This window comes from Salvelinus namaycush, chromosome 33, assembly GCF_016432855.1.
Source record: "Salvelinus namaycush isolate Seneca chromosome 33, SaNama_1.0, whole genome shotgun sequence".
Classification (NCBI taxonomy): domain Eukaryota; kingdom Metazoa; phylum Chordata; class Actinopteri; order Salmoniformes; family Salmonidae; genus Salvelinus; species Salvelinus namaycush.
This window is the reverse complement of record NC_052339.1, coordinates 19348910-19375583: the sequence shown is the minus strand read 5'-3', so window position 1 is coordinate 19375583 and position 26674 is coordinate 19348910. Positions and strand designations below refer to the sequence as shown.

Genomic DNA, 26674 nt, shown 5'->3' with positions numbered 1-26674 from the left:
CACTTGAACAGGAAGGTGGTGCAGCGCTCCTTGTGGGCAAATTTTGTCATCAAACTTTGTCATCCAGAATTCTCTGGATTTAGGGTACTTTAAAGACAACTGGGAACTCTGAAAAAAACAAGGTTGAATCATGACGTCAGTGATCTTCAGGTTGGAGTTTTACAAAGAGGCCCGAGTTCCCGACTTAGAATTCCGAGTTGGATGACCGTTCAAAACCTATTTTCCCAATAGGAGCTTGTTTTTTCCCGAGTTCCCAGTTGTTTTGAACTTTGAGATTTTCCAGTTCCAAGTTTCCATTTGTTTTGAATGCGGCAGAAGTCATGCTGGATTGACACCATGGCCAATGTATTCAACCTTTTCTGGTCCATAGTGTTGAATGATTATCTTTTTTTTTCGTATTTTACGCTTTTTCTTCCCAATTTCGATCTTGTCTCATCGCTGCAACTCCCCAACGGGCTCGGGAGGCGAAGGTCGAGTCATGCGTCCTCCAAAACATGACCCGCTAAACCACGCTTCTTAACACCTGCCCACTTAACCCGGAAGCCAGCCGTACCAATGTGCCGGAGGAAACACCGTTCACCAGACGACCGAGGTCAGCCTGCAGGCACCCGGACCGCCACAAGGAGTCGCTAGAGAGCGATGAGCCAAGTAAAGCCCCCCCTGCCAAACCCTCCCCTAACCCAGACAACGCTGGGCCAATTGTGCGCCGCCCTATGGGACTCCCTATGGAACCTGGGTCTGTAGTGACGCCTCTAACACTGTGATGCAGTGCCTTAGACCGCTGCGCCACTCGTGGAACCCGAATGTTTATTATTTTAAGCTTAGAAAAGAGACCCTTAAACCCAGACTTGGACCACACACCCACTCCACTGAATAGCAGGCTTGTGATTGCTTTGCAGCACTTGCAGTTAGCCACTGATTCCTTCCAAACCACTCATTGTTGAATTTGCGATTTCCAACTTGTTGTGTAATGTTTATTTCCAATGGCCGATGAGCACCGATACGTTTTATCTATAATATCTCTTCATATGACAAGGATTGAAAAGGATTTACCAGTAGATTGTCGACGTGATTCATGAAGATGACTGCTTGTCTAGCTTGCTAGCTAAGATTTTGAAGGTATGATGTTGACATGATCAGTCCAAACAAAGCTACAGTAGATATAACGTGATTTGACGTCATTTTATCTGTGGCCAATGACCTTAACCCTTCTTGGATGGGCACTTCAAATGAAACTCTATGGCAGCACCCAAGGAGCTTGAATTTTCGAGTTCTCCCTGTAGATTTTGCGGTGACGTAGAAAAGCTCAGAAAGCACTGAGCTAGGCTGAAACATTTGCATTTTGGAGCTGCATTACGCAAGAAAGCAAAAAAATAGACCATGTTTGTATGCGGCTTTATTAACACAATGATTTTTTAAAATTATTTTACATTGTTTGCCAACTGATGTGACACGTATTAATGGCAAAAAAACATGCAAAACAAGCCCCACCAGTCCTGAATGATGGGTCGCCAATGATAGGAGTGAACAACCTCTACTGAGAGGTTCAAGCTTTAAAGTCATAATCGGCTGCTCTCTCATATTCATAGACAGAGTATGAATGTAATGACTGACAGTCCTGCAGTGTCTATCAGAAATGGAGAATGTTGATGTCTCCCTGCTTCTCCTCTGATGCAGGCATCTTCACTGCACCAGTGAGAGGAGTCTACTACTTCAGATTCACTGCTATGGATCACCGTAATTTAGGAACCATGTGTGTAAAACTATAAGAACAGACAGAGTATTATGTTTCCTCATGAGTACAATCATTATGGGGCGATGAGTATACAGTTGAATTCGGAAGATTACATACATACTTAGCCAAATATATTTAAACTCAGTTTTTCACATTTCCTGACATTTAATCCTGGTAAAATTTCCTTGTCTTAGGTCAGTTAGGATCACCACTTTATTTTAAGAATGTGAAATGTCAGAATAATAGTAGAGATAATGATTTATTTCAGCTTTTATTTCTTTCATCACATTCCCAGTGAGTCAGAAGTTTACATACACTCAATTAGTATTTGGTAGCATTGCCTTTAAATTGTTTAACTTGGGTCAAACGTTTTAGGTAGCCTTCCACAAGCTTCCCACAATAAGTTGGGTGAATTTGTCCCATTCCTCCTGACAGAGCTGGTGTAACTGAGCCAGGTTTGTAGGCCTTCTTGCTCGCACACGCATTTTCAGTTCTGCCCACACATTTTCTATGGGATTGAGGTCAGGGCTTTGTGATGGCCACTCCAATACCTTGACTTTGTTGTCCTTAAGCCATTTTGTCACAACTTTGGAAGTATGCTTGGGGTCATTGTCCATTTGGAAGAGCCATTTGCAACCAAGCTTTAACTTCCTGACTGAGGTCTTGAGATGTTGCTTCAATATATCCACATAATTTTCCATCCTCATGATGCCATCTATTTTGTGAAGTGCACCAGTCCCTCCTGCAGCAAAGCACCCCCACAACATGATGCTGCCACCCCCGTGCTTCACGGTTGGGATGGTGTTCTTCGGCTTGCAAGCGTCCCCCTTTTTCCTCCAAACATAACGATGGTCATTATGGCCAAACAGTTCCATTTTTGTTTCATCAGACCAGAGGACATTTCTCCAAAAGTACGATCTTTGTCCCCATGTGCAGTTGCAAACAGTAGTCTGGCTTTTTTTATGGCGGGTTTGGAGCAGTGGCTTCTTCCTTGCTGAGCAGCCTTTCAGGTTATGTCGATATAGGACTCGTTTTACTGTGGATATCGATACTTTTGTACCTATTTCCTCCAGCATCTTCACAAGGTCCTTTGCTGTTTTTCTGGGATTGATTTGCACTTTTCGCACCAAAGTACGTTCATCTCTAGGAGACAGAACGCGTCTCCTTCCTGAGCGATATGACGGCTGCATGGTCCCATGGTGTTTATACTTGCGAACTATTGTTTGTACAGATGAACGTGGTAACTTTAGGCGTTTGGAAATTGCTCCCAAGGATGAACCAGACTTGTGGAGGTCTACAATATTTTTTCTGAGGTCTTGGCTGATTTCTTTTGATTTTCCCATGATGTCAAGCAAAGAGGCACTGAGTTTGAAGTTAGGCCTTGAAATACATCCACAGGTACACCTCAAATGGACTCAAATGATGTCAATTAGCCTATCGAAAGCTTCTAAAGCTATGACATTTTCTGGAATTTCCCAAGTTGTTCAAAGGCACAGTCAACTTAGTGTATGTAAACTTCAGACCCGCTGGAATTGTGATACAGTGAATTATAAGTGAAATAATCTGTCTGTAAACAATTGTTGGAAAAATTACTTGTGTCATGCACAAAGTAGATGTCCTAACCGACTTGCCAAAACTATACTTTGTTAACAAGAAATTTGTGGAGTGGTTGAAAAACGAGTTTTAATGACTCCAACCTAAGTGTATGTAAAATTCTGACTTCAACTGTATATCTAATGCATTGTCTCTAGAGCTGGAAGAGGGGGAGGTGGTCTACATGCATCTCCCCAAAGAGCATGTGCTGGCTGGTTCTTCTTGGTTGCGCAACACCTTCAATGGCTTGCTGCTCTTTCCTGTGTGAGAGAAATGTTCTATTGAGCTCAACTGAAGAGTCAGGAGGTTAGAGCTTCCTAGACCAGGGGTGGGCAACTGGCTGCTCCCCTTTTGTGTTTAGAATAGATTAGCTTTGAAACTGCAACATTTTCTCTACGCCCATCGGCAAAATGTTGAGAATTGCAGGAAATTTACTCTTAAAACTTCTCTCCACTGTGAAGAGGGGGCCGCCAAAATGTTTAGGTCACAAGGTGGGGGGGGATCCCCCATCAGAATGTTGCTTAGGACCCCCAAAAGATAAGGGCTCTGACTGCATGTGTGGGTATGGATGTGAGCGTAAGCAGACCCACAGCACCCAAGGTAACCCTCATGGTGAGTTCAGAATGTTTGTGGCCCCCACCCCATCCCAAGATCAAATGTTCTCATAACCATTAAGTATTTTTCCCTCACCATTGATAGTACTGTATCCTGATGCCATCATAAACATTTCAAAACTAGACCAAGTAACAATACCCATTATGGCATCAATGATTTTTACATATGTGATGGCATTTTCTTAATTTGTTTACTGTGAAACAAAGTACTGGCTTTGCAGTAATTAATTAGGCAAACTGTGCCTGTGAAAAATTGTAGTTAGATTGTTTTTTTTGCCAGTAGTTCTGACGAGCCAAATGTGGTCCCAGAAACTCACACCATTGCTGTGTCCACTGAGCTGTTGGGCCAGCCCTGCAACCTCATTGGGCAGGCCTCTTGCTAGCTGTCACTTAAATGGGAGGGGCTGAAGATCATTGTCTCAACTTAATTTGCTAGTGGGCTGGACCACCTGTGGTGAAATGTAAGGAAAATTGCTTTTAAACTAGGGGTTGTGGCTAATTGAGGTAAGACAGTAATTACTTATTATGCATGTACGAACTACACTGACACATACAGCCCAAAGAGAGGTGTAAAAAATTAAATACTCAACATCAAATGTACCAGAGCATGTCTTTGAGAGAAAAGCTTCCATGTGCCTACCATCTCATATGAATTAAATGTGTTTGACACGGTGCATATCATTATTACCTACAAAGCAATAGTGACAAGTGTACTCAAATTAATCAATGAACAGTATTGCACAAGCATATTTGTATCATATTGGGTGAAAACCCACACAAAAGAGAAATTTCACAGACCAACATTTTATTGATGACTTCAGCTTGGAGGGGGGGGGGGCGGCGGTTTCAGTATCAAATGATAAATAACAGTACTCAAGGTTGGACACTGTGCTGGACAAGTGCCTAAAGGCCTAGGACACTTAACATTCTAGAACACGGACAAATTCTAGAACTTTGCAGAGTAGAGTTCTAGAACATTCTAAAGCAGTAATTCTAGAACACATCATTCTAGATTAGAAGTCTGATAAATCCTAGAAGACTGGGCTGAGACTGGCACGAGCTCAGTGGGGGTAGGTGGCTAGGTGGGGGTCCATGGCTAGGTGGGGGTCCTTAGTCTTCAGACTCTCCCGGGCTTCTGATGTCATCGATCTTCAGGATCATCTTGACCACCTGGGTGGCCAGAGAGATCTGCTGCTTCTTCCCATGCAGTGTCTCAATTACATGCTGCTGCTTCATGTCTAGTACAGAGAAAATAATCCACATCAATAACAATTACAGCTATATTAAAGATATAACACTTCATATTAAGTGTTTACCTGTAGCCCCTAGATAGGTGAATGAAAACATTTAACATTGTGAATATTGGATATACAAAAGATGGGTATAAACACAAAAATGTACAGTTGACAAGTTGTGAGTCTGTCCTTACCATTGGTGTTGAGGTGCAGACAGTCGATGCCCAGGGCGGGGTTGTTCTCGGTGACCTGCCTGGCGCGGACCTCTGTCATGGTCTGGATGGAGTTAAGCCCGCTGTTCTCTGCCAGGGCCATGGGGATCACCTCCAGGGCATCAGCAAATGCACGCATGGCATACTGCTCCAGGGACGGGCACTGCAGAGAGATGGATGTATGAGCACATTGCTTTGTTTCAGAATCATCATCAGGCTATTACTGTTACTCCGAGGCACACTCTTGATACCAGTCAAATACAAGGTTTTAATCTTTCACCTGATACTGTGTGTACACACTACCTTGTCAGCAGCCTGGTTGACAGCGAGGGCACAGGAAATCTCAGAGGCTCCGCCCCCATACACAATGCGGTTGTCTCTGACCAGGTTACGGATGACACACAGTGCATCATGCAGCGCACGCTTAGCCTCCTCAATGATCTGACAGGGAAATTAAACAGTTACTTCTGGGCTGCAATGAAAGCCTGTACACTTAGGTACAGGAAGTGTCCATCTGTGACCTAAAGATACAGCTGTCTAAATTAACAGATTATCAGTTGCCTCAGCATAATCGCTTAACACTCAACATTAGCAGACTACCAGTCCACCCACCATCTTGTTTCCTCCACGGATGAAGATGGTGACTGCCCTGGAGTTCTTGCACTCCTCGATGACCAGCATGCGGTCCTTGGTTGTGCCAAAGCAGATCTCCTTAACGACACCGGCTGAGCCCAGCTTCTCAGCGGTCAGCTCAGAGAACCGAGGCACGATGCGGCCCCCTGTCGCTATGGCAATCAGCTGAGGGAGGAGAAAACAGTGAGGTTAGCGATTCAGAAATACTTTGGCGAACCCCCCGATAACTTTTTGTAGGTAGATGGCAAGATGTCTGTATGTAGTTTGTGTGTGACGGTGCACGTATCACCTCGATCTCAGGCCCTCCGACCCAGCGAATGGCAGGCAGTTCATTCTGCAGCAGCAGGTGGTTGGCCTCGTCATCAAAGCCCCACTGGCAGATGGCCAGGTTAGCGCCGGTATCCTTGATCTGAAAAAATTATTTAAAATAGTTAAAATACTACATATTTGACACATTCATGTTAACTCCACTATCTGGTTTAAAAAACCAAAAGTATATATTTTCTAGATTAGATCATATTCCATTAGATTAGATTCAAGGAGATAAGGTGAACTTCATATACACATATTTAAGTTGTCCAGACTGAATGGCTGGAATTAACAGTATGCAGCTGTGCTATAGAGAAATATGAAGTCCTAAAGTTTCTGTGACTGACCTGTTTGATCATCTCCAGGAACTTGTCCTTCTCATACTTCTGCAGGGCCTTGTATTCCTCCACACAGGTCACATCCAGCTTGTGCTTGGTCTTTGGCTTAGGGGGCTCAAACGGGCAGGTCAGGATGGCCATCTTTGTGTCTTTCAGTAGCTGAGGGGAAAAGAGTACAGGCAATTACTGTACAAGAGCATTTATCTGGCTAAATACAATTAAGAAAGTGGGTGCTTCAGACTTGGATGGACAAAAAACTAATACCTCTAAATCTACAGAAATTGTCAGCTCTCACACAAGCCTAATTTAAGGTGAATGTCTTAAATGAGAGAGGCGAGATAGCCGTGGTGCTGTATCCCCTGTCAATGTCAGACCACTCCACTGGGGACAGAGTGACTGGAGTAAGGGAAGGGAAGAAGAGTTACTGATCCAGTCGGTCCTAGTTTACACTGGGTTGGATCTGAGGTGTGCTAACATGACCCTTGTTTGTATCAACTATATGACTGGGTTTGTACCTTGGATAAGGTACCACTACCTTCTGATGAAGGTCATGCTAGCCTAAATGTCAATGCTATTACATTAAACTATCCTGAGCTGTGTGTGGTGTATACCTTGGGCATCTGAGGATGGCTGAACTCCTTGTCTATGATGACCCCCTTGATGAGCTGGGTATCCTCCAGCTTGCCTCCCACCTTGCCCTCCATCTTGATCAGCTCAAAGTCCACATCCTTACGGTTCATGTCCGCCACAGTCAGGACGGCGTTCACTGCAATCTCCGCCATCTGTCTGTGGCAGCGGTTGATCCTGAGAAAGGGAAGATGGGGAGAGAAATCTGTATGAGACCTTATGAAACCAATGACCAGGTTCACAAATAATAACTTAATCCTACTTTCCATACGGGTCAAATCAATTTGTATATCATTCATCTTTGTGCAAAGACTGTATGGTTCCATTAAAAATAGAAGTAGACATGCAAAAAAAAAGGCAACCGCTAGCTGGAACATTAATGAAATTCTTGAAAGTTGCCATGATGACCACAAAAAACACTAACTGCCAGTGAGACTCACACTTTGGATCCCAGTGTGGTCATGGCAGTCTGGATGAGTGGCTCCGTGTTGCTGGGGTCGTATGGGTAGGTCTCGCTGATCTTGTCCAACTGCGCAATGGCGATCTTGGCAGCCTGGTCGTAACCGTCAGAGATACGGATGGGGTGGATGCCCCTGTCCAGCAGCTGTTCTGCCTCCTCCAGGAGAGCACCAGCCAGCACTGGAGAGGGAAGATGAGTAAATTAGGATGTGTACCAATATGATTTTGCATTGATGAACACAATCTTATCATAGAAAGAATTGAGCATGGCTTTTAGAAATGATCAGCTGTCTCATAAGCCCATATGCCAGAACCCTCACTGGGGACAGAGTGACTGGAGTAAGGGAGGAGCAGCGTCGAGCAACATTAATCCAATGTCCAGATTAGCTCCAAAAAAAGGAACCAGGAGAAGAGTACAATCCAATTTTTACAATAGGATAGCGATGCAAGAGACCACATTTGTTTATTTAGTAAGCTAATGAGTCAGACCAATCAGAGACTCAAATCTGTAGGGTCCCGTACCAACAACTCCGGTGGTCCCGTCTCCGATCTCGTCGTCCTGAGACTTGGAGAGCTCCACCATGAGCTTGGCGATCTGGTGGTCCACATCCATCATGCTGAGGATGGTGGCTCCGTCATTGGTGACTGTCACCTCTCCATCCCGGTCAACCATCATCTTGTCCAGACCTGTAGGAAGAGGAAAAATGAAGGGGGTGTGGGGGCAATCAAATGTACTACACGATGAATGTGTAACTTTAGGTAGCCATTACTGTGTTGAGTAATCAGAGGGATTGGGCACACACCAATACTAGAAGTTCCTTTATAGCTCTGTTTACGAATGTGGCTCCCGAGTGGCACAGCATCTCAGTCCTAGAGGCGTCACTACAGACCCTGGTTCGATTCCAGGCTGTATCACAACCGGACGTGATTGGGAGTCCCATAGGGCAGTGGACAATTGGCCCAGCGTCGTTAGGGTTTGGCCGTCATTGTAAATAAGGATGTTTTTAACTGACTTGCCTAGTTAAATAAAATCTAATAAATAAGCTTCAGTGTGGCTGTGTTTGTTCGGGCTTACCGTTTGGTCCTAGAGAGGTCCTCAGCGTTGAGGCAACTGCCTTTGCTGCCATGATGTGAGACTGCACAACACAAAAGGACATTCGTTTATTTCTTCACTGAGGCCGGGATTCTGCAGGAGTCAAACTATAACCAAATAAAATCAAGATATCTCTGGGACCCACTGGCTAGATGGCCATTTCCGTGAAAATGAAATTGACGATCAAGATTCCTCGTTAATTGCCAAGAAGCAACTGCCAAATATTGTCAGCTAAGTTAGGCTATTCAACTGTGTCGCTAAACTACTTTACCAACGTTGCCTAGCTACGTCATGACTGCATGTGGCATGTTCAAAAAAATAACTATTGGACTTTATTCATGTGATAAACACATAACTGTTGGTGGCATGTTATCTAGCGAATTCCATTGTTTATTTGACAACCAGCCGCGCCTCACTGTGGCGTCTTCAGAAAATAAGCACATGGGCAGACTAGCATGCAGTTGCTAGCTAGTCATAAAAATAACGTTACAACTTTCTAGCTAGCTAGCAAACTTTTACAACATGAACTAAACATATGCATTGGCCCGTAATGTTATAATGCAGCTAGCTAGCCAACTGTCTAGCTAAACAAGTGGGTCTGAAGTTGCAAGTGTTCTGCATTTGCCTTGACAAGATCCTGACGCATGAATGAAGTGACATGCTAGCTGACTTGCTAAATCCATTGTACCTTCAGTGCATCAAGGCCCGATAAGCGAGTCTTCTTATCCTGATCTTTGATGATGATGAACGGCCGTCCATACTCATCGAATGCGAGTTGCCCCATAGCGGACATATTGCCCGAAAGACGGCGACACTTTAGAAGTGTCCACGGATGAATTTCAGACTTTCACTGGTGAAATAGTGGAGTGTTGGTAGGCACCTGGTCACACTGGTCTGCTGGCGACTTCTAGAAGGATCTCGGGGCGGGGAGGGCGAGACCAAGTAGGAAAAGGGGGAAGTTGGTATTACATTCAATGATTCGATTTTTAAAAAGTATATTGTGAAGATATATTTCGTTTGCCTTTTATACAATTAACGTTTTGAGACAGATTTTGTGCATAAACGGCTTGAATTCATGAAATGTTTTAGAAATCACCAAAATTCCTCTCATCACGTTGCCAAATCGGTTCTTCCAGTCTCGCGATCTCACTATTTTTACTCGTCTTGTTTTCTCGCGCTTTAGATACATCGTTTGGTGCTGAAGTTAAGAAACCAGGGGTGATGAAAATACTCAGCTAAAGAGAGTTTAAAACTAGCGGGAAATCACCTGGCCCCGATGGCCTGTCAGTTCAATTCTATAGACAGTTTGGGGAGTTACTAGAAGACCCGATTTTCAATATGTTTCAAGATTGCATAAAAAATGGGGAAATGGTCTCCACTATGAAACAGGGCCTTATTTAATTGATTCCGAAGCCCGATAAAGACCCTTCTCTCATTGACAATTGGAGGCCAATTACTTTATTAAATGTTGATTACAAATTGATTGCTCTGGTTTATGCCAAAAGATTAAAGAAAGGAATAGATACCATTATAAATGAGACTCAAACAGGATTTATGAAGGGCCGTCACATAAACTAACATTCGTTTAGTCTTGGACCTTATAGATTATTCAGATGCAATTGACTCAGATGCGGTTGTCCTATTTTTGGACTTCTGTAAAACCTTTGACACAATTGAACATGAATTTCTCTTTAGGTCTCTTAAACTTTTTGGATTTGGTGAACATTTTATTTTAAGTAATTCGCATGTTTTACAAATATATAAATAGTTATGTGCTACTAAACCGTAATAACTCCAAAAGATTCAGTATCAACAGAAGTGTACAACAGGGATTTATTCATTTTGGTTGTGGAACTTCTATCTCTAGATATTCTGAATAATGCAAATTTGTATGTCTTAACCATTTTTAACAAAGAAATCAAAATCTCCCAACTGGCTGATGATACTACTCTTTTCTTAAGAGACAAAGACCAGGTCGCCCATGCCCTTAATACTATAACTGCATTTTCTATTGCATCAGGATTAATGCTGAATGTTTCTAAATGTGAAATCTTATGTTTATTTGACTCTGATGATAAAGAAATAGAAAATATTTCTGTAAAGGACTGTGTTAAATATTTAGGTATAGATCGGTCAAAAAAACACTTAGTCAGACAACATTTTAATTTTTCTCCTAAAATTAAGAGAACTAAAAATATATTTAATAATTGTCTACAAAGAGATCTTTCTATACTTGGGAGAGTACTTCTGTCCAAGGCAGAGGGACTGTCTCGTTTTGTGTACTGCTCATTATCGTTATGTGTAAATCCAGATACTTGTAAAGAGATTAATAAGACCTTTCTTGACTTCATCTGGAAAAATAAGTCTCACAAACTAAAAAAATCTGTCCTTTCTAACAAAAGAGCTGAAGGCGGTCTAGAAGTGTCATGTTTTGTCTTTGATCTTCATGTCTTGTCCCTGTGCTTCCCTCTGCTGGTCTTATTAGGTTCTTTCCCTCTTTCTCTCTCTATCGTTCCGTTCCTGCTCCCAGCTGTTTCTCATTCTCCTAACGACCTCATTTACTCTTTCACACCTGTCCCCTATTTTGCCCTCTGATTAGAGTCCCTATTTCTCCCTCTGTTTTCCGCTTCTGCCTGGTCGGATTCTTGTTTGATGTTTGCTGTTCCTGTGTCCTTGTTCCGCCCTGTCGTGTTCTTTGCCTTCTTCAGATGCTGCGTGTGAGCAGGTGTCTATGTCAGCTACGGCCAGTGCCTTCCTGAAGCGACCTGCAGTCTGTGGTCGCGTCTCCAGTCGTTCCTCTCTATTGACGAGAGGATTTGACCATTGATAATATCCAGGAGAATCATTATTTGTTTATTACTGGAATAAAGACTCTGTTACTATTACGTCGCTTTTGGGTCCTCATTCATCAGCATAACAAGAAGTGTTGGATTTTGTTGACATAAATAACACTTTCAAGATAAACTGGTTGAAAAAATGTTTGATCAATACTGATTCAATATGGTATTTCATTCCAAATAATGTGTTTAATAAATTGGGAGGTCTTCAATTTTTACTGGAATGTAATTATATTCCTGAAAGATTACCTGCTAAATTGGCTAGGTTTCACCAACAAGCTTTAATGGCCTGGGAAATATGTTTCCTGCACAATTTCCCCCCACATAAAGCTCGTTTGTGGAAGGATTCAGACATAACTACAAGGAATAAGTCATTGTTCTACCCCAGCTGGCATGAGAGGAATATTGACTTTGTTCTTGATATTTTCGACAACAAGGGTAATATTTTCACATATGAACAATTTATAACATTGAAAGAGTTTCCAATACCTTTCAGGGAGTTTATTTCTGTGATCAAAGCCGTTCCCAGTGGTCTAACTACACTTATGAAAACTCATTAATTTTGGGAATGATCACAAAGTTTATCCAGAACTCAGATTGGAAGGCGTGGGCTTACTTGAGAGATCTTGTTGTAATAAATATATAAGACAAATTCTTCATTCACAAAACCAACTTACACCGAGAGGAAAGTTTTTCTGGAACATGCTTATTCCTGACATTGTCTGGAAAAATGCATGGTTAAGGCCTTACAAATACTGTATACCAAACAAAGTTAAGGAAGTGCACTTCAAAATTTTACATAAGATATATCCATGTAATTCTATGATATCCAAATTTGTGGCTATTGATGATATCTGCATTTTCTGTGAAAAAGAAGCTGAGAATCTGTCTCACTTGTTCTTTGAATGTAAATTTGTGTCAGAATTTTGGGAAAACCTTGCAAAATACTTATTTACCATTATGAACACTGCCTATGTTTTTGACATGAAAGGTATAATATGTTACTATTGCAATGATAACAAGACCACTGAAGTGATTGTTAATTATTTTATTCTTGTTGCCAAATACTTTATACACAATCAAAAATTCCAAAATTCTATACCAAAATTACAATTATTTCTGATTGAATTTAATTATCTTATTAAAACATTAACCCTAGTGAATAACAACAAGAATAACATCTGCCTGAATCATTATAATAAGATATTTTCAGAGTGAATACAATTGCACTACATTTTTTTATTTTTTTATTATTTTATTGATATTTTTTGTATGTTTGATTTTCTTGTTAATACCTGTGTTTTGTTTTGTTAGACATGTTTGATGTATTAATGTAAGTAGATTTTTGTATTATGAATAAAAAATAATAATAACATTTTAAAAAGACGCTATCAGTGGAGGCTCCTCAAAGGAGGAAGGGGAGGACCATCCTTCTCAGTGAATTTAATAAAATAAAATAAAAAGGAAAACATAAAAGTGATCCTTTTTAGATAAAAAAAATATACTACATATATTCACGTCACCAAATAATTGATTAAAATACACTGTTTTGCCATGAAGGTCTAAAGTAGCCTCAACAGCACTCTGTAGGGTAGCATCATGGTGTAGCCGGTGGACAGCTAGCTTGCATCCTCTGGGTACATTGACTTCAATACAAAACCTAAGCGGCTCATGTTCTCACCCTGTTCCATAGATTTACACAGTAATTATGACACTTTCGGAGGATGTCCTCCAACCTATCAGCATGGACTGACATGTTGTCCACCCAACCAAATGATCAGAGAATTAATCTAGTAATGAAAGCATAAACTACAGCTAGCTAGCACCGCAGTGCATAAAATGAGGTGAGTAATTGTCTCAAAGCGAGAGAAAGAGAATAGTTGAACAGTTTTGAACAAATTCATTTCTTCCAAAAAGAAGGAGAAGCGAGATAGAGATTTTGTCATTTTTTTCTTCACTTTCAGTTTAATTGACTTAGCTAGCAAATGCAGCTAGCTAGTTTAGCCTACTCAAACTATGTGCTATGACTATCCAACACAATACTGGAACTCTTCCAAGTCAAGGTAAGCTTTTGGTTTTACAAATCTATTGCCACCGGGGCCCGCCGGTGTAAGTACTAAACTACTTACTGACTGTATACTGTAACGTTACTGCATGATTGTGGCAGGTTTACTAACGGGTTAGTTCTATTAGCTATGTTGACTATAATGTTACTTTAGCCAGTATGGTGACAATATTTTTTCACATTTTTATCTCGACCTGTGTGCACCTACGTTGCAAACTTAGGCTAGGTTGTAGAAACCCCATGATGGATAAAGGGAAAATCAGAGTATCAAGTAGTAGCCTAAACCGGTTGTTATTACATTGAACTGAGTGAATAGAATATGAATGACAAAAAAAATCGTCCTCCCTCATCTTAAACGTCACCGACCGCCACTGGACGCTATACTACTAGCCTCATCATGTCATGAATAGGCCTATCCATAGCCATCTCAACAACTCTGATATAAAGTGTTTTTTCTCAAAGTTGCCGGGATGTCACGTGTCCTACTTATAACAGTACACTCGTAACAACTTAAGCATTACGAAACTTATATTCGATCAAATAAACCTCAATAAGCCATTCATTTTAGTTGTTGACCTTACAAAAACTAATTGCTTGGCGGGCGAAACAACGAAAAAACGCCACCTGATGGAGGGAGACAGATTTTCTGCAGAGTTGGGCCTCCTCTCTTCCTCTCTGGCTCCACTGAATAAACGATCTCTAGCTCCGCTACTGAGTTTAGTTTCTGGCCACTGTCTATAGTGCTGGAAGACTAGCACTCGGGAGTTTTACTAGCAGACCAGTTGGATGATAAGCGAATCTCATTGAGTTACAGAGAGCTGTTCTCCAAAAGCATTCTCATATCAGAGAGAATAAATTCGTGTTATGTTATACGTTTGATAAACACATGGTCACAAATCCAAGTACTGTACATACAAATAGTTCTGTACATTCAGACACAGACACAGGTTGTTTCTTGCTGGGGTGACAACGTGCCGTGCGTCAAACGTGACGTAACTTCCGGGTAAGTTTTGTAAGGCGTTGAACGTGTTCAGTTATGTATTTTCTACAATTTTAGAAAAGGAGTTCCACGGGGATCTGCAACTAACTTTTCAATTTTCCGATTGTGTATGTACGATAATGACATGCAGTCAGTCGTGGACCTTTAGAGGATGATGATATTTTCTGAATTGATATTTTCTGAATTCACAGTTTTATTTGGTTGGTGTGTAGTCTGTTGAGATGGAAGGATCAGTGTCATGGATGATGTTTCTCAGTTTTCAATCCAGCATGTCGATGTCTGCAGAATGTTTTGTCGGTGACAATGTTGCCACAACAGTTATTATATATATATGATACATTCACTGTAACAGCTTGTTGTAACGTGAAGTTACACTGACTTATTTTATTTCCACTTGTCCAGCAGAATGCCTTGTGAGGTGAAGCCACGGTTCCTGGTTCTGTACGGGTCTCAGAAAGGCCAGGCGCAGTCCATAGCCGAGGGGATAGCTGACGAGGCTGAGGAGAGGGGACTGGTTGTTGACATCTACTGCTTGAGTGAAGGAGGGAAGGTAAAGTTGACAAAATAGTGTTAACCTGCCCTGGCTTGTATTCCAATGCGGGTACAACACTGATGATTACAACACTGATAAACTACTATCAAGCTGCTAGGGAACAAAACTAAGTCCGTATCATTGCATTTGTGGCAGAGTTGTTGTTACCACTGGTCTTTTCGGCTCTGGTATGAATACTGATCCTGTTTTGTGTCTCCCCTCAGTTTAACCTGGAGAAGGAGAGTGCACCTGTGGTGTTTGTTGTGTCTACCACTGGGGATGGGGACCCACCAGACACGGCCCTGAAGTTTGTGAAGAACATTAAAAAAAAGACCCTGCCCAGCGACCACTATTCACACCTCTGCTATGCTCTTATAGGTAAGAATGGAGTGTGTGCCTAATCTTGGTTTAACCCAGAACTAAATTATTGCGTAATTGGTCACGTGCTCGATTAAGTTCCAGGTCCATACATGTTGAGAAAATAGATCAAGAGATGCTAGAATGTGGAGCAGAACTGGAACGAGGAGCTCCACCCTCTCTCTTTGCAAGTTAGGGGCAAGTGTATGGGACAAATGTCCCCTCCCCTTTTGAAATTCGAAAGATGCTAACACCTGTGAAATTGGGATTTGTCCAAGTAACCAGTGATGAAAAACCCTGCTCGTTCTCAATTGGTGTGGCCATAGTATAAAGACAGTTCTACGGTACCATTTATGTTTAAATAGTCTGTCCACAGCAGATTAGGGTGTGCCTAAGACTAAATGCCTAGTGCTGAGATTAATTGCTACTACCTTCATCTTTATCTTATTTGATGGCTTTAAAATAACAGATTCATTGATACATTATGTGTGATGATCAATATCTTGTTTTTGTCTGTGCTCCAGCTCTGGGTGATACAAACTATGAAAATTTCTGCAACTGTGGGAAGACTATTGATGGCCGTCTACAGGAACTTGGTGCAAAACATTTCTACGCAACAGGACATGCAGATGATGGTGTAGGGTAAGGCCCAAGGTCTTTTAATAGGGAAAATACTAAAAAAATGTACATGTTGATGTATGAGAAACACTCATCAAGTCCTGGCACTCACCTAAGAAGCTTTAAAGTAGGGGCACAATGTTTTCTTGAATCAGTAGCAATAAAAGTGGTACCAATACAGACACACTTTGAATGTACTTTTCCCATTTACCTCGTGTCAGCTCATTTGTGGTATGTGGCACATTACCCTTTGGATCCTTCACACTGCTTATCTCTGAGTCTGAGTGGACTTTGCTTTCTGTCCAGGCTTCAGTTTGCGGTGGTCTCTTAGTGGGTTTCCCATGTTAATACTTTAACTCTTAATCCAAACTGTGTGTGTGTGTGTGTGTGTGTGTGTGTGTGTGTGTGTGTGTGTGTGTGTGTGTGTGTGTGTGTGTGTGTGTGTGTGTGTGTGTGTGTGTGTGTGTGTGTGTGTGTGTGTGTGTGTGTAGGCTTGAGTTGGTGTTGGACCCCTGGCTTGAAGGACTGTGGGAGGCCATCAGAGGAGCGTTATCCAAGATGGCCACCCCTCAGCCTGAGAGGGATGGCCATGTAAGGGACCTGAGAGCATCGTTGAACGAAACACCCGAATTGTCAGCGACAGATGTCAAACTCCACCTCATGAGTCTTAACGAATCAGAACCTCAGAGCTCTGACTCACTCAGAACAGCAGTGGAGTCAGAGAGTACTAAGACTGAGCCCAAATCAGCTTCTCTGAATGTTACAGAAGCAGCCTCTGAGACAGGGAGTGCAGTTACTGATGTTAGACCAGTGTCATTGACCAGCAACAATAGGACTGCTCCTAAACTAGATGGTGTTGTCACTGATCCCAAGTCAGTGTTAGAGACACAGAGTGGAGCACCCTCTGCTGTTGTAGAGGCCTCTCTGACATGCTCCTTGCCCCCACTGTCTGAGTCTGTCCTCAATGTCCCTGCTCTGCCTCCACCCTACCTGGATGTCACGCTCCAGGAAGCCACCATAGAAGAAGAGGTGGGTTGTGGTAATACTGGGTTCTTTTGGCACTATGAAATTGTTTACATCTCATTCATATTTGTTTGAATTCTAACATCACCAACCACACTTTCCATACCCCCCCAGACCAGTGCTCCGGTCAGTAAGGAAACCCTACACGAGGTTCCGATCTCCAGGGCAGTCCAGTTGACCAGAGATGACTCGGCTAAAACAGCCCTTCTGATAGAGCTGGACATCTCAGTGAGTGGCAGGCGTTTCTTACTATATACACTGAGTGTACAAAACATTAAGGACACCTTCCTAATATTGAGTTGCACCCCACACTTTCCCCCAAAGCAGCCTAAATTTGTCGGGGCATGGACTGTACAGGGCGTCGAAAGCGTTCCACAGGGATGCTGGTCCATGTTGACTCTAATGCTTCCCACAGTTGTGTCAAGTTGGTTGGATGCCCTTTTTGGATGTTGGACCATTCTTGATACACACGGAAAACTGTTGATAGTGAAAAACCCAGCAGCATTGCAGTTCTTGACACAAACCGGTGCGCCTGTCACCTACTACCATACCCTGTTCAAAGCCACTTAAATTGTGTATCTTTCCCATTGACTCTCTGAATGGCACACATACACAATCCATATCTCAATTATCTCAAGGCTTAAAATCCTTCTCTAAGCTGTCTCCTCCCCTTCATCTAAACAGATTGAAGTGGATTTAACAAGTGACATCAATAATGGATCATAGCTTTTACCTGGATTCACCTGGTCAGTCTATGTCATGGAAAGAGCAGGTGTCCTTAATATTTTGTACACTTAGTGTAGTTTCATGCAGAGACCAAATATATTGGTCAGTAGTTCAAAATTATGGTTCAACTAGTTTCTTTACTCCGTCCTTTCCTCTGTGTACCTAGGCCCATCCGATGGCCTACCAGCCTGGGGACTCGCTTGACGTGCTCTGCCCAAACAGAGCCTCCGAGGTGGGGGAGCTTCTCCAGAGACTGTGCCTGCAGGACCAGAGGAGCCACCGTGTCCAGCTCTCACTGCGCAAAGACACCAAGAAGAAAGGTATGCTGTTCTCTCTTGTCATACACATGACAGGGACATTGTGTGTTTATAGTATCACATTCAGTACCAGTCAAAAGTTTGAACACCTAACTTTTTCTTTATTTTTACTATTTTCTACGTTGTAGAATAATAGTGAAGACATCAACACTACATATGTAATCATGTAGTAACCAAAAAAGTGATAAACAAATAAAATATATCTTAGATTTTAGATTCTTCAAAGTAGCCACCCTTTGCCTTGATGACAGCTTTGCACACTCTTGGTATTCTCTCAACCAGCTTCACCTGGAATGCTTTTTCAACAGTCTTGAGGGAGTTCGCACATATGCTAAGCACTTGTTGGCTGCTTTTCCTTCACTTTGGGGTCCAACTCATCCCAAACCACCTCAATTGGGTTGAGGTCGGGTGATTTGTGGAGGCAAGGTCATCTGATGCAGCATTCCATCACTCTCCTTCTTGGTCAAATAGCCCTTACACAGCCTGGAGTGATAGATACAAATGATAGCCCCAATAAGCACAAACCAGATGGGATGGCGTATCGCTGCAGAATGCTGTGGTAGCCATGCTGGTTAAGTGTGCCTTGAATTCTAAATACATCACAGACAGTTTCACCAGCAAAGCACCCCAACGCCATCACACCACCACCTCCATGCTTCACGGTGGGAACCACACACGTAGAGATCATCCTTTCACCTACTCTTCGTCTCACAAAGACTTGGAGGTTGAACCAAAAATCTCAAATTTGGATTCATCAGACCAAAGGACAGATTTCCACCGGTCTAATGTCCATTGCTTATGTTTCTTGGCCCAAGCAAGTCTCTTCTTTTTATTGGTGTCCTTTAGTAGTGGTTTCTTTGCAGCAATTCAACCATGAAGGGCAGATTCACGCAGTCTCCTCTGAACAGTTGATGTTGAGATGTGTCTGTTACTTGAACTCTGTGAAGCATTTATTTGGGCTATAATTTTTGAGGCTGGTAACTCTAATGAACTTATCCTCTGCAGCAGAGTTAACTCTGGGTCTTCCTTTCCTGTGGCGGAGAGAGCCAGTTTCATCATAGCGCTTGATGGTTTTTGCGACTGCACTTCAAGAAACGTTCTTGAAATTTTCCGCATTGACTGACCTTCATATCTTAAAGTAATGCTGGACTGTCATTTCTCTTTGCTTATTTGAGTTGTTCTTGCCATAATATAGACTTGGTCTTTTACCAAATAAGGCTATCTTCTGTATACCACCCTTACCTTGTCACAACACAACTGATTGGCTCAAACGCATTAAATAGGAAAGAAATTCCACAAATTAACTTTCTAACAAGGAACACCTGTTAATTGAAATGCATTCCAGGTGACTACCTCATGAGGCTGGTTAAGTGAATGCCGAGCGTGCAAAGCTGTCATCAAGGTATAGGGTGGCTATTTGAAAAATCTCAAATATATGTTTGATTTGTTGAACACTTTTTTTTGGTTACTACTTGATTCTATATATGTTATTTCATAGTTTTGATGTCTTCACTATTCATCTACAATGTAGAAAATAGTAAAATAAAGGAAAAACCCTGGAATGAATAGGAGTGTCCAAACTTTTGACTGGTAATGTTTGTGTGTGTGTGTACAGTCGTGGCCAAAAGTTTTGAGAATGACACAAATATTAATTTTCACAGCGTCTGCTGCCTCACTGTCTTTAGACATTTTTGTCAGATGTTACTATGGAATACTGAAGTATAATTACAAGCATTTCATAAGTGTCAAAGGCTTTTATTGACAATTACATGAAGTTGATGCAAAGAGTAAATGTTTGTGGTGTTGACCCTTTTTCAAGACCTCTGCAATTCGCCCTGGCATGCTGTCAATTAACTTCTGGGCCACATCCTGACTGATAGCAGCCCATACTTGCATAATCAATGCTTGGAGTTTGTCAGGATTTGTGGGTTTTTGTTTGCCCACCCGTCTCCTTGAGGATTGACCACAAGTTCTCAATGGGATTAAGGTCTGGGGAGTTTCCTGGCCATGGACCCAAAATATCGATGTTTTGTTCCCCGAGCCACTTAGTTATCACTTGCCTTATGTTAAGGTGCTCCATCATGCTGGAAAAGGCATTGTTCGTCACCAAACTGTTCCTGGATGGTTGGGAGAAGTTGCTCTCGGAGGATGTGTTGGTTCCATTCTTTATTCATGGCTGTTTTCTTAGGCAAAATTGTGAGTGAGCCCACTCCCTTGGCTGAGAAGCAACCCCACACATGAATGGTCTCAGGATGCTTTACTGTTTGGCATGACACAGGACTGATGGTAGCACTCACCTTGTCTTCTCCGGACAAGCTTTTTTCCGGATGCCCCAAACAATCGGAAAGGGGATTCATCAGAGAAAATGACTTTACCCCAGTCCTCTGCAGTCCAATGCCTGTACCTTATGCAGAATATCAGTATGTCCCTAATGTTTTTCCTGGAGAGAAGTGGCTTCTTGCTTGCTGGACTTTCCTGGGGGCCCTGAAGCCTTCTTCATAACAATTGAACCGCTCTCCTTGAAGTTCTTGATGATCCGATAAATGGTTGATTTAGGTGCAATCTTACTGGCAGCAATATCCTTGCCTGTGAAGCCCTTTTTGTGCAAAGCAATGATGACGGCACGTGTTTCCTTGCAGGTAACCATGGTTGACAGATGAAGAACAATGATTCCAAGCACCACCCTCCTTTTTGAAGCTTCCAGTCTGTTATTCGAACTCAATCAGTATGACAGAGTGATCTCCAGCCTTGTCCTCGTCAACACTCACACCTGTGTTAACAAGAGAGTCACTGACATGATGTCAGCTGGTCCTTTTGTGGCAGGGCTGAAATGCAGTGGAAATGTTTTTTGGGTATTCAGTTCATTTGCATGGCAAAGAGATACTTTGCAATTAATTGCAATTCATCTGATCACTCTTCATAACATTCTGGAGTATATGCAAATCATATAAAAATCATACAAACTGAGGCAGCAGACTTTGTGAAAATTAATATTTGTGTCATTCTCAACTTTTGGCCACGACTGTATATGTATGCATGTATGTATATATGTGTATATACATACATACATACATACATACATACATACATACATACATACATACATACATAAATACATATATGTGTATGTACATACATACATGTGTATGTAGGTAGGTAGGTACGTACAGTTGAATTCGGAAGTTTATATACACCTTAGCCAAATACATGTAAACTCAATTTTTCACAATTCCTGACCTTTAATCCGAGTAAAAATTCCCTGTCTTTGGTCAGTTAGGATCTCCACTTTATTTTAAGAATGTGAAATGGCAAAATAATAGTAGACAGAATAATTTATTTTAGCTTTTATTTCTTTCATCACATTCCCAGTGGGTCAGACGTTTACATACACTCAATTAGTATTCGGTAGCATTGCCTTTAAATTGTTTAACTTGGGTCAAATGTTTTGGGTAGCCTTCCACAAGCTTCCCACAATAAGTTGGGTGAATTTTGTCCCATTCCTCCTGACAGAGCTGGTGTAACTGAGTCAGGTTTGTAGGCCTCCTTGCTCGCACACGCCTTTTCAGTTCTGCCCACAAATTTTCCATAGGATTGAGGTCAGGGCTTTGTGATGGCCACTCCAATACCTTGACTTTGTTGTCCTTAAGCCGTTTTGTCACAACTTTGGAAGTATGCTTGGGGTCGTTGTCCATTTGGAAGACCCATTTGCGACCAAGCTTTAACTTCCTGACTGAGGTCTTGAGATGTTGATTTAATATATCCATATCATTTTCCTTTTTCATGATGTCATCTATTTTGTGAAGTGCACCAGTCCCTCCTGCAGCAAAGCACCCCCACAACATGATGCTGCCACCTCCGTGCTTCACGATTGGGGTGATGTTCTTCGGCTTGCAAGCCTCTCCCTTTTTCCTCCAAACATAACGATGGTCATTATGGCCAAACAGTTCCATTTTTGTTTCATCAGACCAGAGGACATTTCTCCAAAAGTACAATCTTTGTCCCCATGTGCAGTTGCAAACAGTAGTCTGGCTTTTTTTATGGCGGTTTTGGAGCAGTGGCTTCTTCCTTGCTTAGAGGCCTTTTCAGGTTATGTCGATATAAGACTCGTTTTACTGTGGGTATAGATACTTTTGTACCTCTTTCCTCCAGCATCTTGGCTGATTTCTTTTGATTTCCCCATGATGTCAAGCAAAGTGGCACTGAGTTTGAAGGTAGGCCTTGAAATACATCCACAGGTACACCTCCATTTGACTCAAATGATATCAATTAGCCTATCAGAAGCTTCTAAAGCCATGATGTCATTTTCTGGAATTTTCCAAGCTGTTTAAAGGCACAGTCAACTTAGTGTATGTAAACTTCTAACCCACTGGAATTGTGATACAGTGAATTATAAGTGAAATAATCTGTCTGTAAACAATTGTTGGAAAAATTACTTGTCTCATGCACAAAGTAGGTCTCCTAACCGACTTGCCAAAACTATAGTTTAACAAGAAATTTGTGGAGTGGTTGAAAAACGAGTTTTAATGACTCCAACCTAAGTGTATGTAAACTTCCGTGTATATGTGTGTGTATGTATTTATATGTGTGTGTGTATGTATACATATATATATGTATGTATGTATGTATGTATGTATGTATGTATGTGTGTATATATGTATGTATGTGTGTATGTATCATTGCGATTTAGTCATGACATTTAAACTATATAAAACTGCATGTAACTACTCACATCTGTAATGGATGTAAAGTTGATTGTGTTGTTTCCCCTCCAGCTGCTCATCTCCCCTCCTACATCCCAGAGAACAGCACTCTAACCTACATGCTCACCTGGAGTCTGGAGCTCAGGACTGTCCCTAAGAAGGTCCCTTCTGCATTCACGCTCTATACCTGAACTACCCAGTTCAGAACCCAAACCTGACTGTGAAAGGTTACTGCACTGCAGTAGGACAAAGACTCCCTTTAGTCTATCTTCTACGGAGCATGTTTGGCAGACACCTAAGGTAGCAGGGTTGGCAGGTACAGTAGGCTGCAGGAATGTAGCCTGGGTGCCAGCCTGCCTCTGCCAACTTTTCATTGTCTTGTTTGGCAAGGTGGCAATGTAACATTGTTGAATGCAGAAACAACCTGACTAGTCGGCCAGATGTAACTGTGTGAAATCTCTGTTTTGTATTGTGTGTATGGGGTGGTTTTCCGGACACAGATTAAGCGAAATACTGGACTGAAAAACTATTTTAAAAAACGATTTAATTTTTAGTCTAGAATTAGGCTTAATCTATCTGATACTATTCTCTTCTTTTCTTTCTCTTCTTTCTCTTTTTCTCTTTCTCTCTCTTTCTCCCCCCCCCCCCCCCCCCCCCCAGGCATTTCTTCGTTCCCTGGTAGAGTGTACAGAAGACAGTGGCGAGAGGAGGAGACTACAGGAGCTGTGTAGTAAACAGGGATCAGCCGACTACAACCTCTATGTCAGAGACCCCAGCCTCGGACTATTGGACCTGCTCAGGGCTTTTCCTGCCTGCCAACCCTCTCTCAGTCTTCTCATAGGTCAGAACTCACTCCCTCTCCTGTCAGTCATAATGTTTGAGCTAATCAGAGTGCGTTGATTTACATGTCACAAAACATGGCTCTAGTTTCGAATGATCACCAATACAGGCAGGTACTGCTATTTCTCTATCCAGCAGAGGGCAGTATAGCCTCAGTAAATGCAGGTTCAGTCAAATTGTACATAGTGTTTTCCCCTACTTCACTCTTTTCCTTCTTTTTAACCTTTTTTTTATTTACTCCACCTGGGTTTTTCATACATTTTACTGAATCCCAAATGACCAAACCAATGTTCCTGCATTGCTTCAATCAATTTGTTATCTGTGACTTCAAAAATGACATTTTTAAATGGCATATTCTTATTCTTGTGACCCACCAGTGCTTCCTGACTCACCATTTGGTCGCCCCTGACATGGAGAACTGTTGGCTGCAGACAGTCTGGCATTATAGTCTCTCATGGCATAAGGCCTAGAATTGCTCTGATGATGACTTGTGTAGATTTTGTTTTAGCCTATGGGAAAGGGCATTTATATTAGATGAATATATACAAGTAATCTAAGCAATCTAATATTCATAAAAAATGCTTTGACAGCAACTGTTACTTGTCCTACTTGCACTTGTACTTTGCAGTGTACTCCCTCAAAAGAGCTGTGTCACAGCTTAATATCCAATGTCAAAGTTATTTTGGGCCCTTTTGCTAACTGCAGCACCTTTCCAGTAGTGGAACCGAGCAATGCAGAAATCTGGCCATTTGTAAATGGGGACATTAGTACGGCTGGTGAAGAATGTGCTGGTGGAAGCGTTTCGGGGCCACCAGCTGTTGCTGGGGTCCTGTCATTGACTGTCCTACATTTGACAGGGACAGAGCTACAGAGCTGTGGAGGGCAGGGCAGGCCAGGGGTTAACGATCACTACTGCTCTGACAGTGTCTCGGTGTTAACACATTTACTGGCCACTCCCCATTTAGCTTCACTGAGTGAGTTTAAAAGCTTTGCGCCTAATCATTCGCTAGCTACAGATGCTGTGGAATGTAAAGGTTGGATAAATAGGTGATTTGTAATAGTTATCCACTTTGGGGTTATGCTTTCTCATTGTGACTCCTGTGCAATGGCCAAAAACCTGAAGGAACAGACTTTTTTAAATATTTTTTTTTACAACAAAAAATGAGCTGTCACTCATGGCGTGAAAAATCTCACACTACTACAAAATATTAAAGGAATATCTTGTGATATGCATCAGATTCCTTCTCCCAGTGATGTATAAATTGTCCCCCAGTTGTGACATGTTGTCATAGTGATCGAAAGTCAGCTGTCAACTCTGAGGTATGGCCGAGCTGTAGACAAACGGAAAGGGAATGAGACTGTTAATGGGCATGTTAAACCTGTCACTGAGGAAATGGGGATGGCAGGGAGTGATATAATTCCAGCAGTGCCTGGGGGTGCTGGGTACCACATTTCTCAGTGATACACCCGGAGTTGTTTACTGTAGAAGAGAGAAGTCCAGCTGTTTTGATTCTTTCTCTCTCTGCGTCTCTCTGACACTGTCTCTCTCGCACACTCTACAGGCTGTCTCTCTCTCTCCTCTTTCTGTCCAGCTGTTTGGGATACCTTAGGGTTGAAGGGAAAAACATTTCATTTTTGTCAGAACTCCTAGAGCTGGTGCATATGGTGTAGTGTAAATGACGTTCTCTACTTGAGTGGGTTTGAGGGTATTTTAGCAGATGAAAATTGATAAATATTTTTTTACCGTTCCCTAACCACTGATATTACTCATTTTAGTATACAATTTAACTCAAACTATTTTCCTGCACCATATTCCTCAGAGGCCTCATGGCCAGACACCAAATTACCCCAAAAGAGGGCACCTTTACGGCTGACATTGAAATAAGGTGGACATTAACTAGCTCCATCCCACAGGCACCAGATCTGCACTCTAGGGAGCTCACAAGTGTATAACTTTTAGATTTAATTAATACAGAAGTATGCCCTAAAATAAACCTGTGTGTGCGCTGAGAAAATAGGACTTAGTAGCGTCCTCCTCCCATTCCTCCATTCTTAGTGATCTAGATGGAAACATCAGACAGGGATAGTGATATACACTACCGGTCAAAAGTTTTAGAACCTCTACTCATTCAACGGTTTTTCTTTATTTTTACTATTTTCTACATTGTAGAATAATAGAAAATACATCACAACTATGAAATAACACGTATGCAATCATGTAGTAACCAAAAAAGTGTTAAACAGATCAAAATATATATATTTTTGAGATTCTTCAAATAGTCACCCTTTTGCCTTTGACAGCTTTGCACACTCTTGGCATTCTTTCAACCAGCTTCATGAGGTAGTCACCTGGAATGCATTTCAATGAACAGGTGTGCCTTAAGTTAATTTGTGGAATTTCTTCCTTAAACTTCTTATGGCTGCAAGGCAAAGTGTTGAGTAGCCAGTGAAATCGTGCCCATTTCAAACGGCCTCCTACTCAAATCTTGCTCGTACAATATGGATATTATTATTCTTTTTGGATAGAAAACACTCTCTAGTTTCTAAAACCGTTGGAATTATTTCTCTGAGTGAAACAGAACTCCTTTGGCAGCACTTTTCCTGACCAGGAAGTGCAATGTCAGAAATATATGCTCTGTTCAACTTGATGCCTATATATGGCCATGCCACTTAGGAGTCTACTTACACTCCATACGCCTTCCTCTTGGTGTCAAGAGGATGTGAGAGAAGAAATTTTGTGTTCATCTTGGTCTGAGGTAGAATAAAAGCTATTTCTTTGACATGACCGTCCACTTCCGGTACTCTGAAACG

General features: G+C 41.9%; 2 protein-coding genes and 1 non-coding gene across 4 annotated transcripts in view; 1 reads left to right on the top strand and 2 right to left on the bottom strand.

The window, feature by feature from the left end:
* Positions 1-4730: 4730 nt before the first annotated feature.
* LOC120027607 (T-complex protein 1 subunit epsilon) lies at positions 4731-9759 on the bottom strand. Its single transcript, XM_038972599.1, has 11 exons — positions 9537-9759; positions 8831-8891; positions 8278-8442; positions 7737-7935; positions 7281-7473; positions 6679-6828; positions 6312-6431; positions 6002-6187; positions 5693-5830; positions 5372-5552; positions 4731-5180 (listed from the first exon to the last, which is right to left on the bottom strand). The coding sequence occupies exons 1-11, from the start codon at positions 9639-9641 to the stop codon at positions 5053-5055; spliced, it is 1626 nt and encodes a 541-aa protein (XP_038828527.1). The 5' UTR covers positions 9642-9759; the 3' UTR covers positions 4731-5052.
* Positions 6950-7085, bottom strand: LOC120028176. The gene has a single exon (XR_005473404.1). It is a non-coding gene; the product is annotated as a small nucleolar RNA SNORA49 (small nucleolar RNA).
* Positions 9760-14761: 5002 nt separating the features above from the next.
* The window catches only part of LOC120028000 (methionine synthase reductase-like), a 42068-nt gene continuing 30155 nt past the window's right edge, over positions 14762-26674 (top strand). Inside the window, exons 1-9 of one of the 2 annotated variants that reach the window (XM_038973110.1) lie at positions 14762-14857; positions 15156-15300; positions 15507-15660; positions 16164-16281; positions 16749-17286; positions 17395-17508; positions 18173-18326; positions 23096-23184; positions 23684-23864. In XM_038973110.1, coding sequence (XP_038829038.1) covers positions 15157-15300; positions 15507-15660; positions 16164-16281; positions 16749-17286; positions 17395-17508; positions 18173-18326; positions 23096-23184; positions 23684-23864 — 1492 coding nt within the window. In that variant the 5' untranslated portion in view covers positions 14762-14857; position 15156. Of the gene's footprint in view, positions 14858-15152; positions 15301-15506; positions 15661-16163; positions 16282-16748; positions 17287-17394; positions 17509-18172; positions 18327-23095; positions 23185-23683; positions 23865-26674 lie in introns of both variants that reach the window. The other variant, XM_038973109.1, reaches the window with a different exon arrangement.

What these genes read in the sequence shown, in the direction of transcription:
- LOC120027607 (XM_038972599.1), bottom strand. Translation starts at nt 9,641, where the DNA reads ATGTCCGCTATGGGGCAACTCGCATTCGATGAGTATGGACGGCCGTTC. An exon ending in TCCTGGAGATGATCAAACAG is followed by an intron (nt 6,432 to 6,678) that starts GTCAGTCACAGA and finishes TAATTTTTTCAG; the next exon opens with ATCAAGGATACCGGCGCTAA. An exon ending in TCCGTGGAGGAAACAAGATG is followed by an intron (nt 5,831 to 6,001) that starts GTGGGTGGACTG and finishes TTTCCCTGTCAG; the next exon opens with ATCATTGAGGAGGCTAAGCG.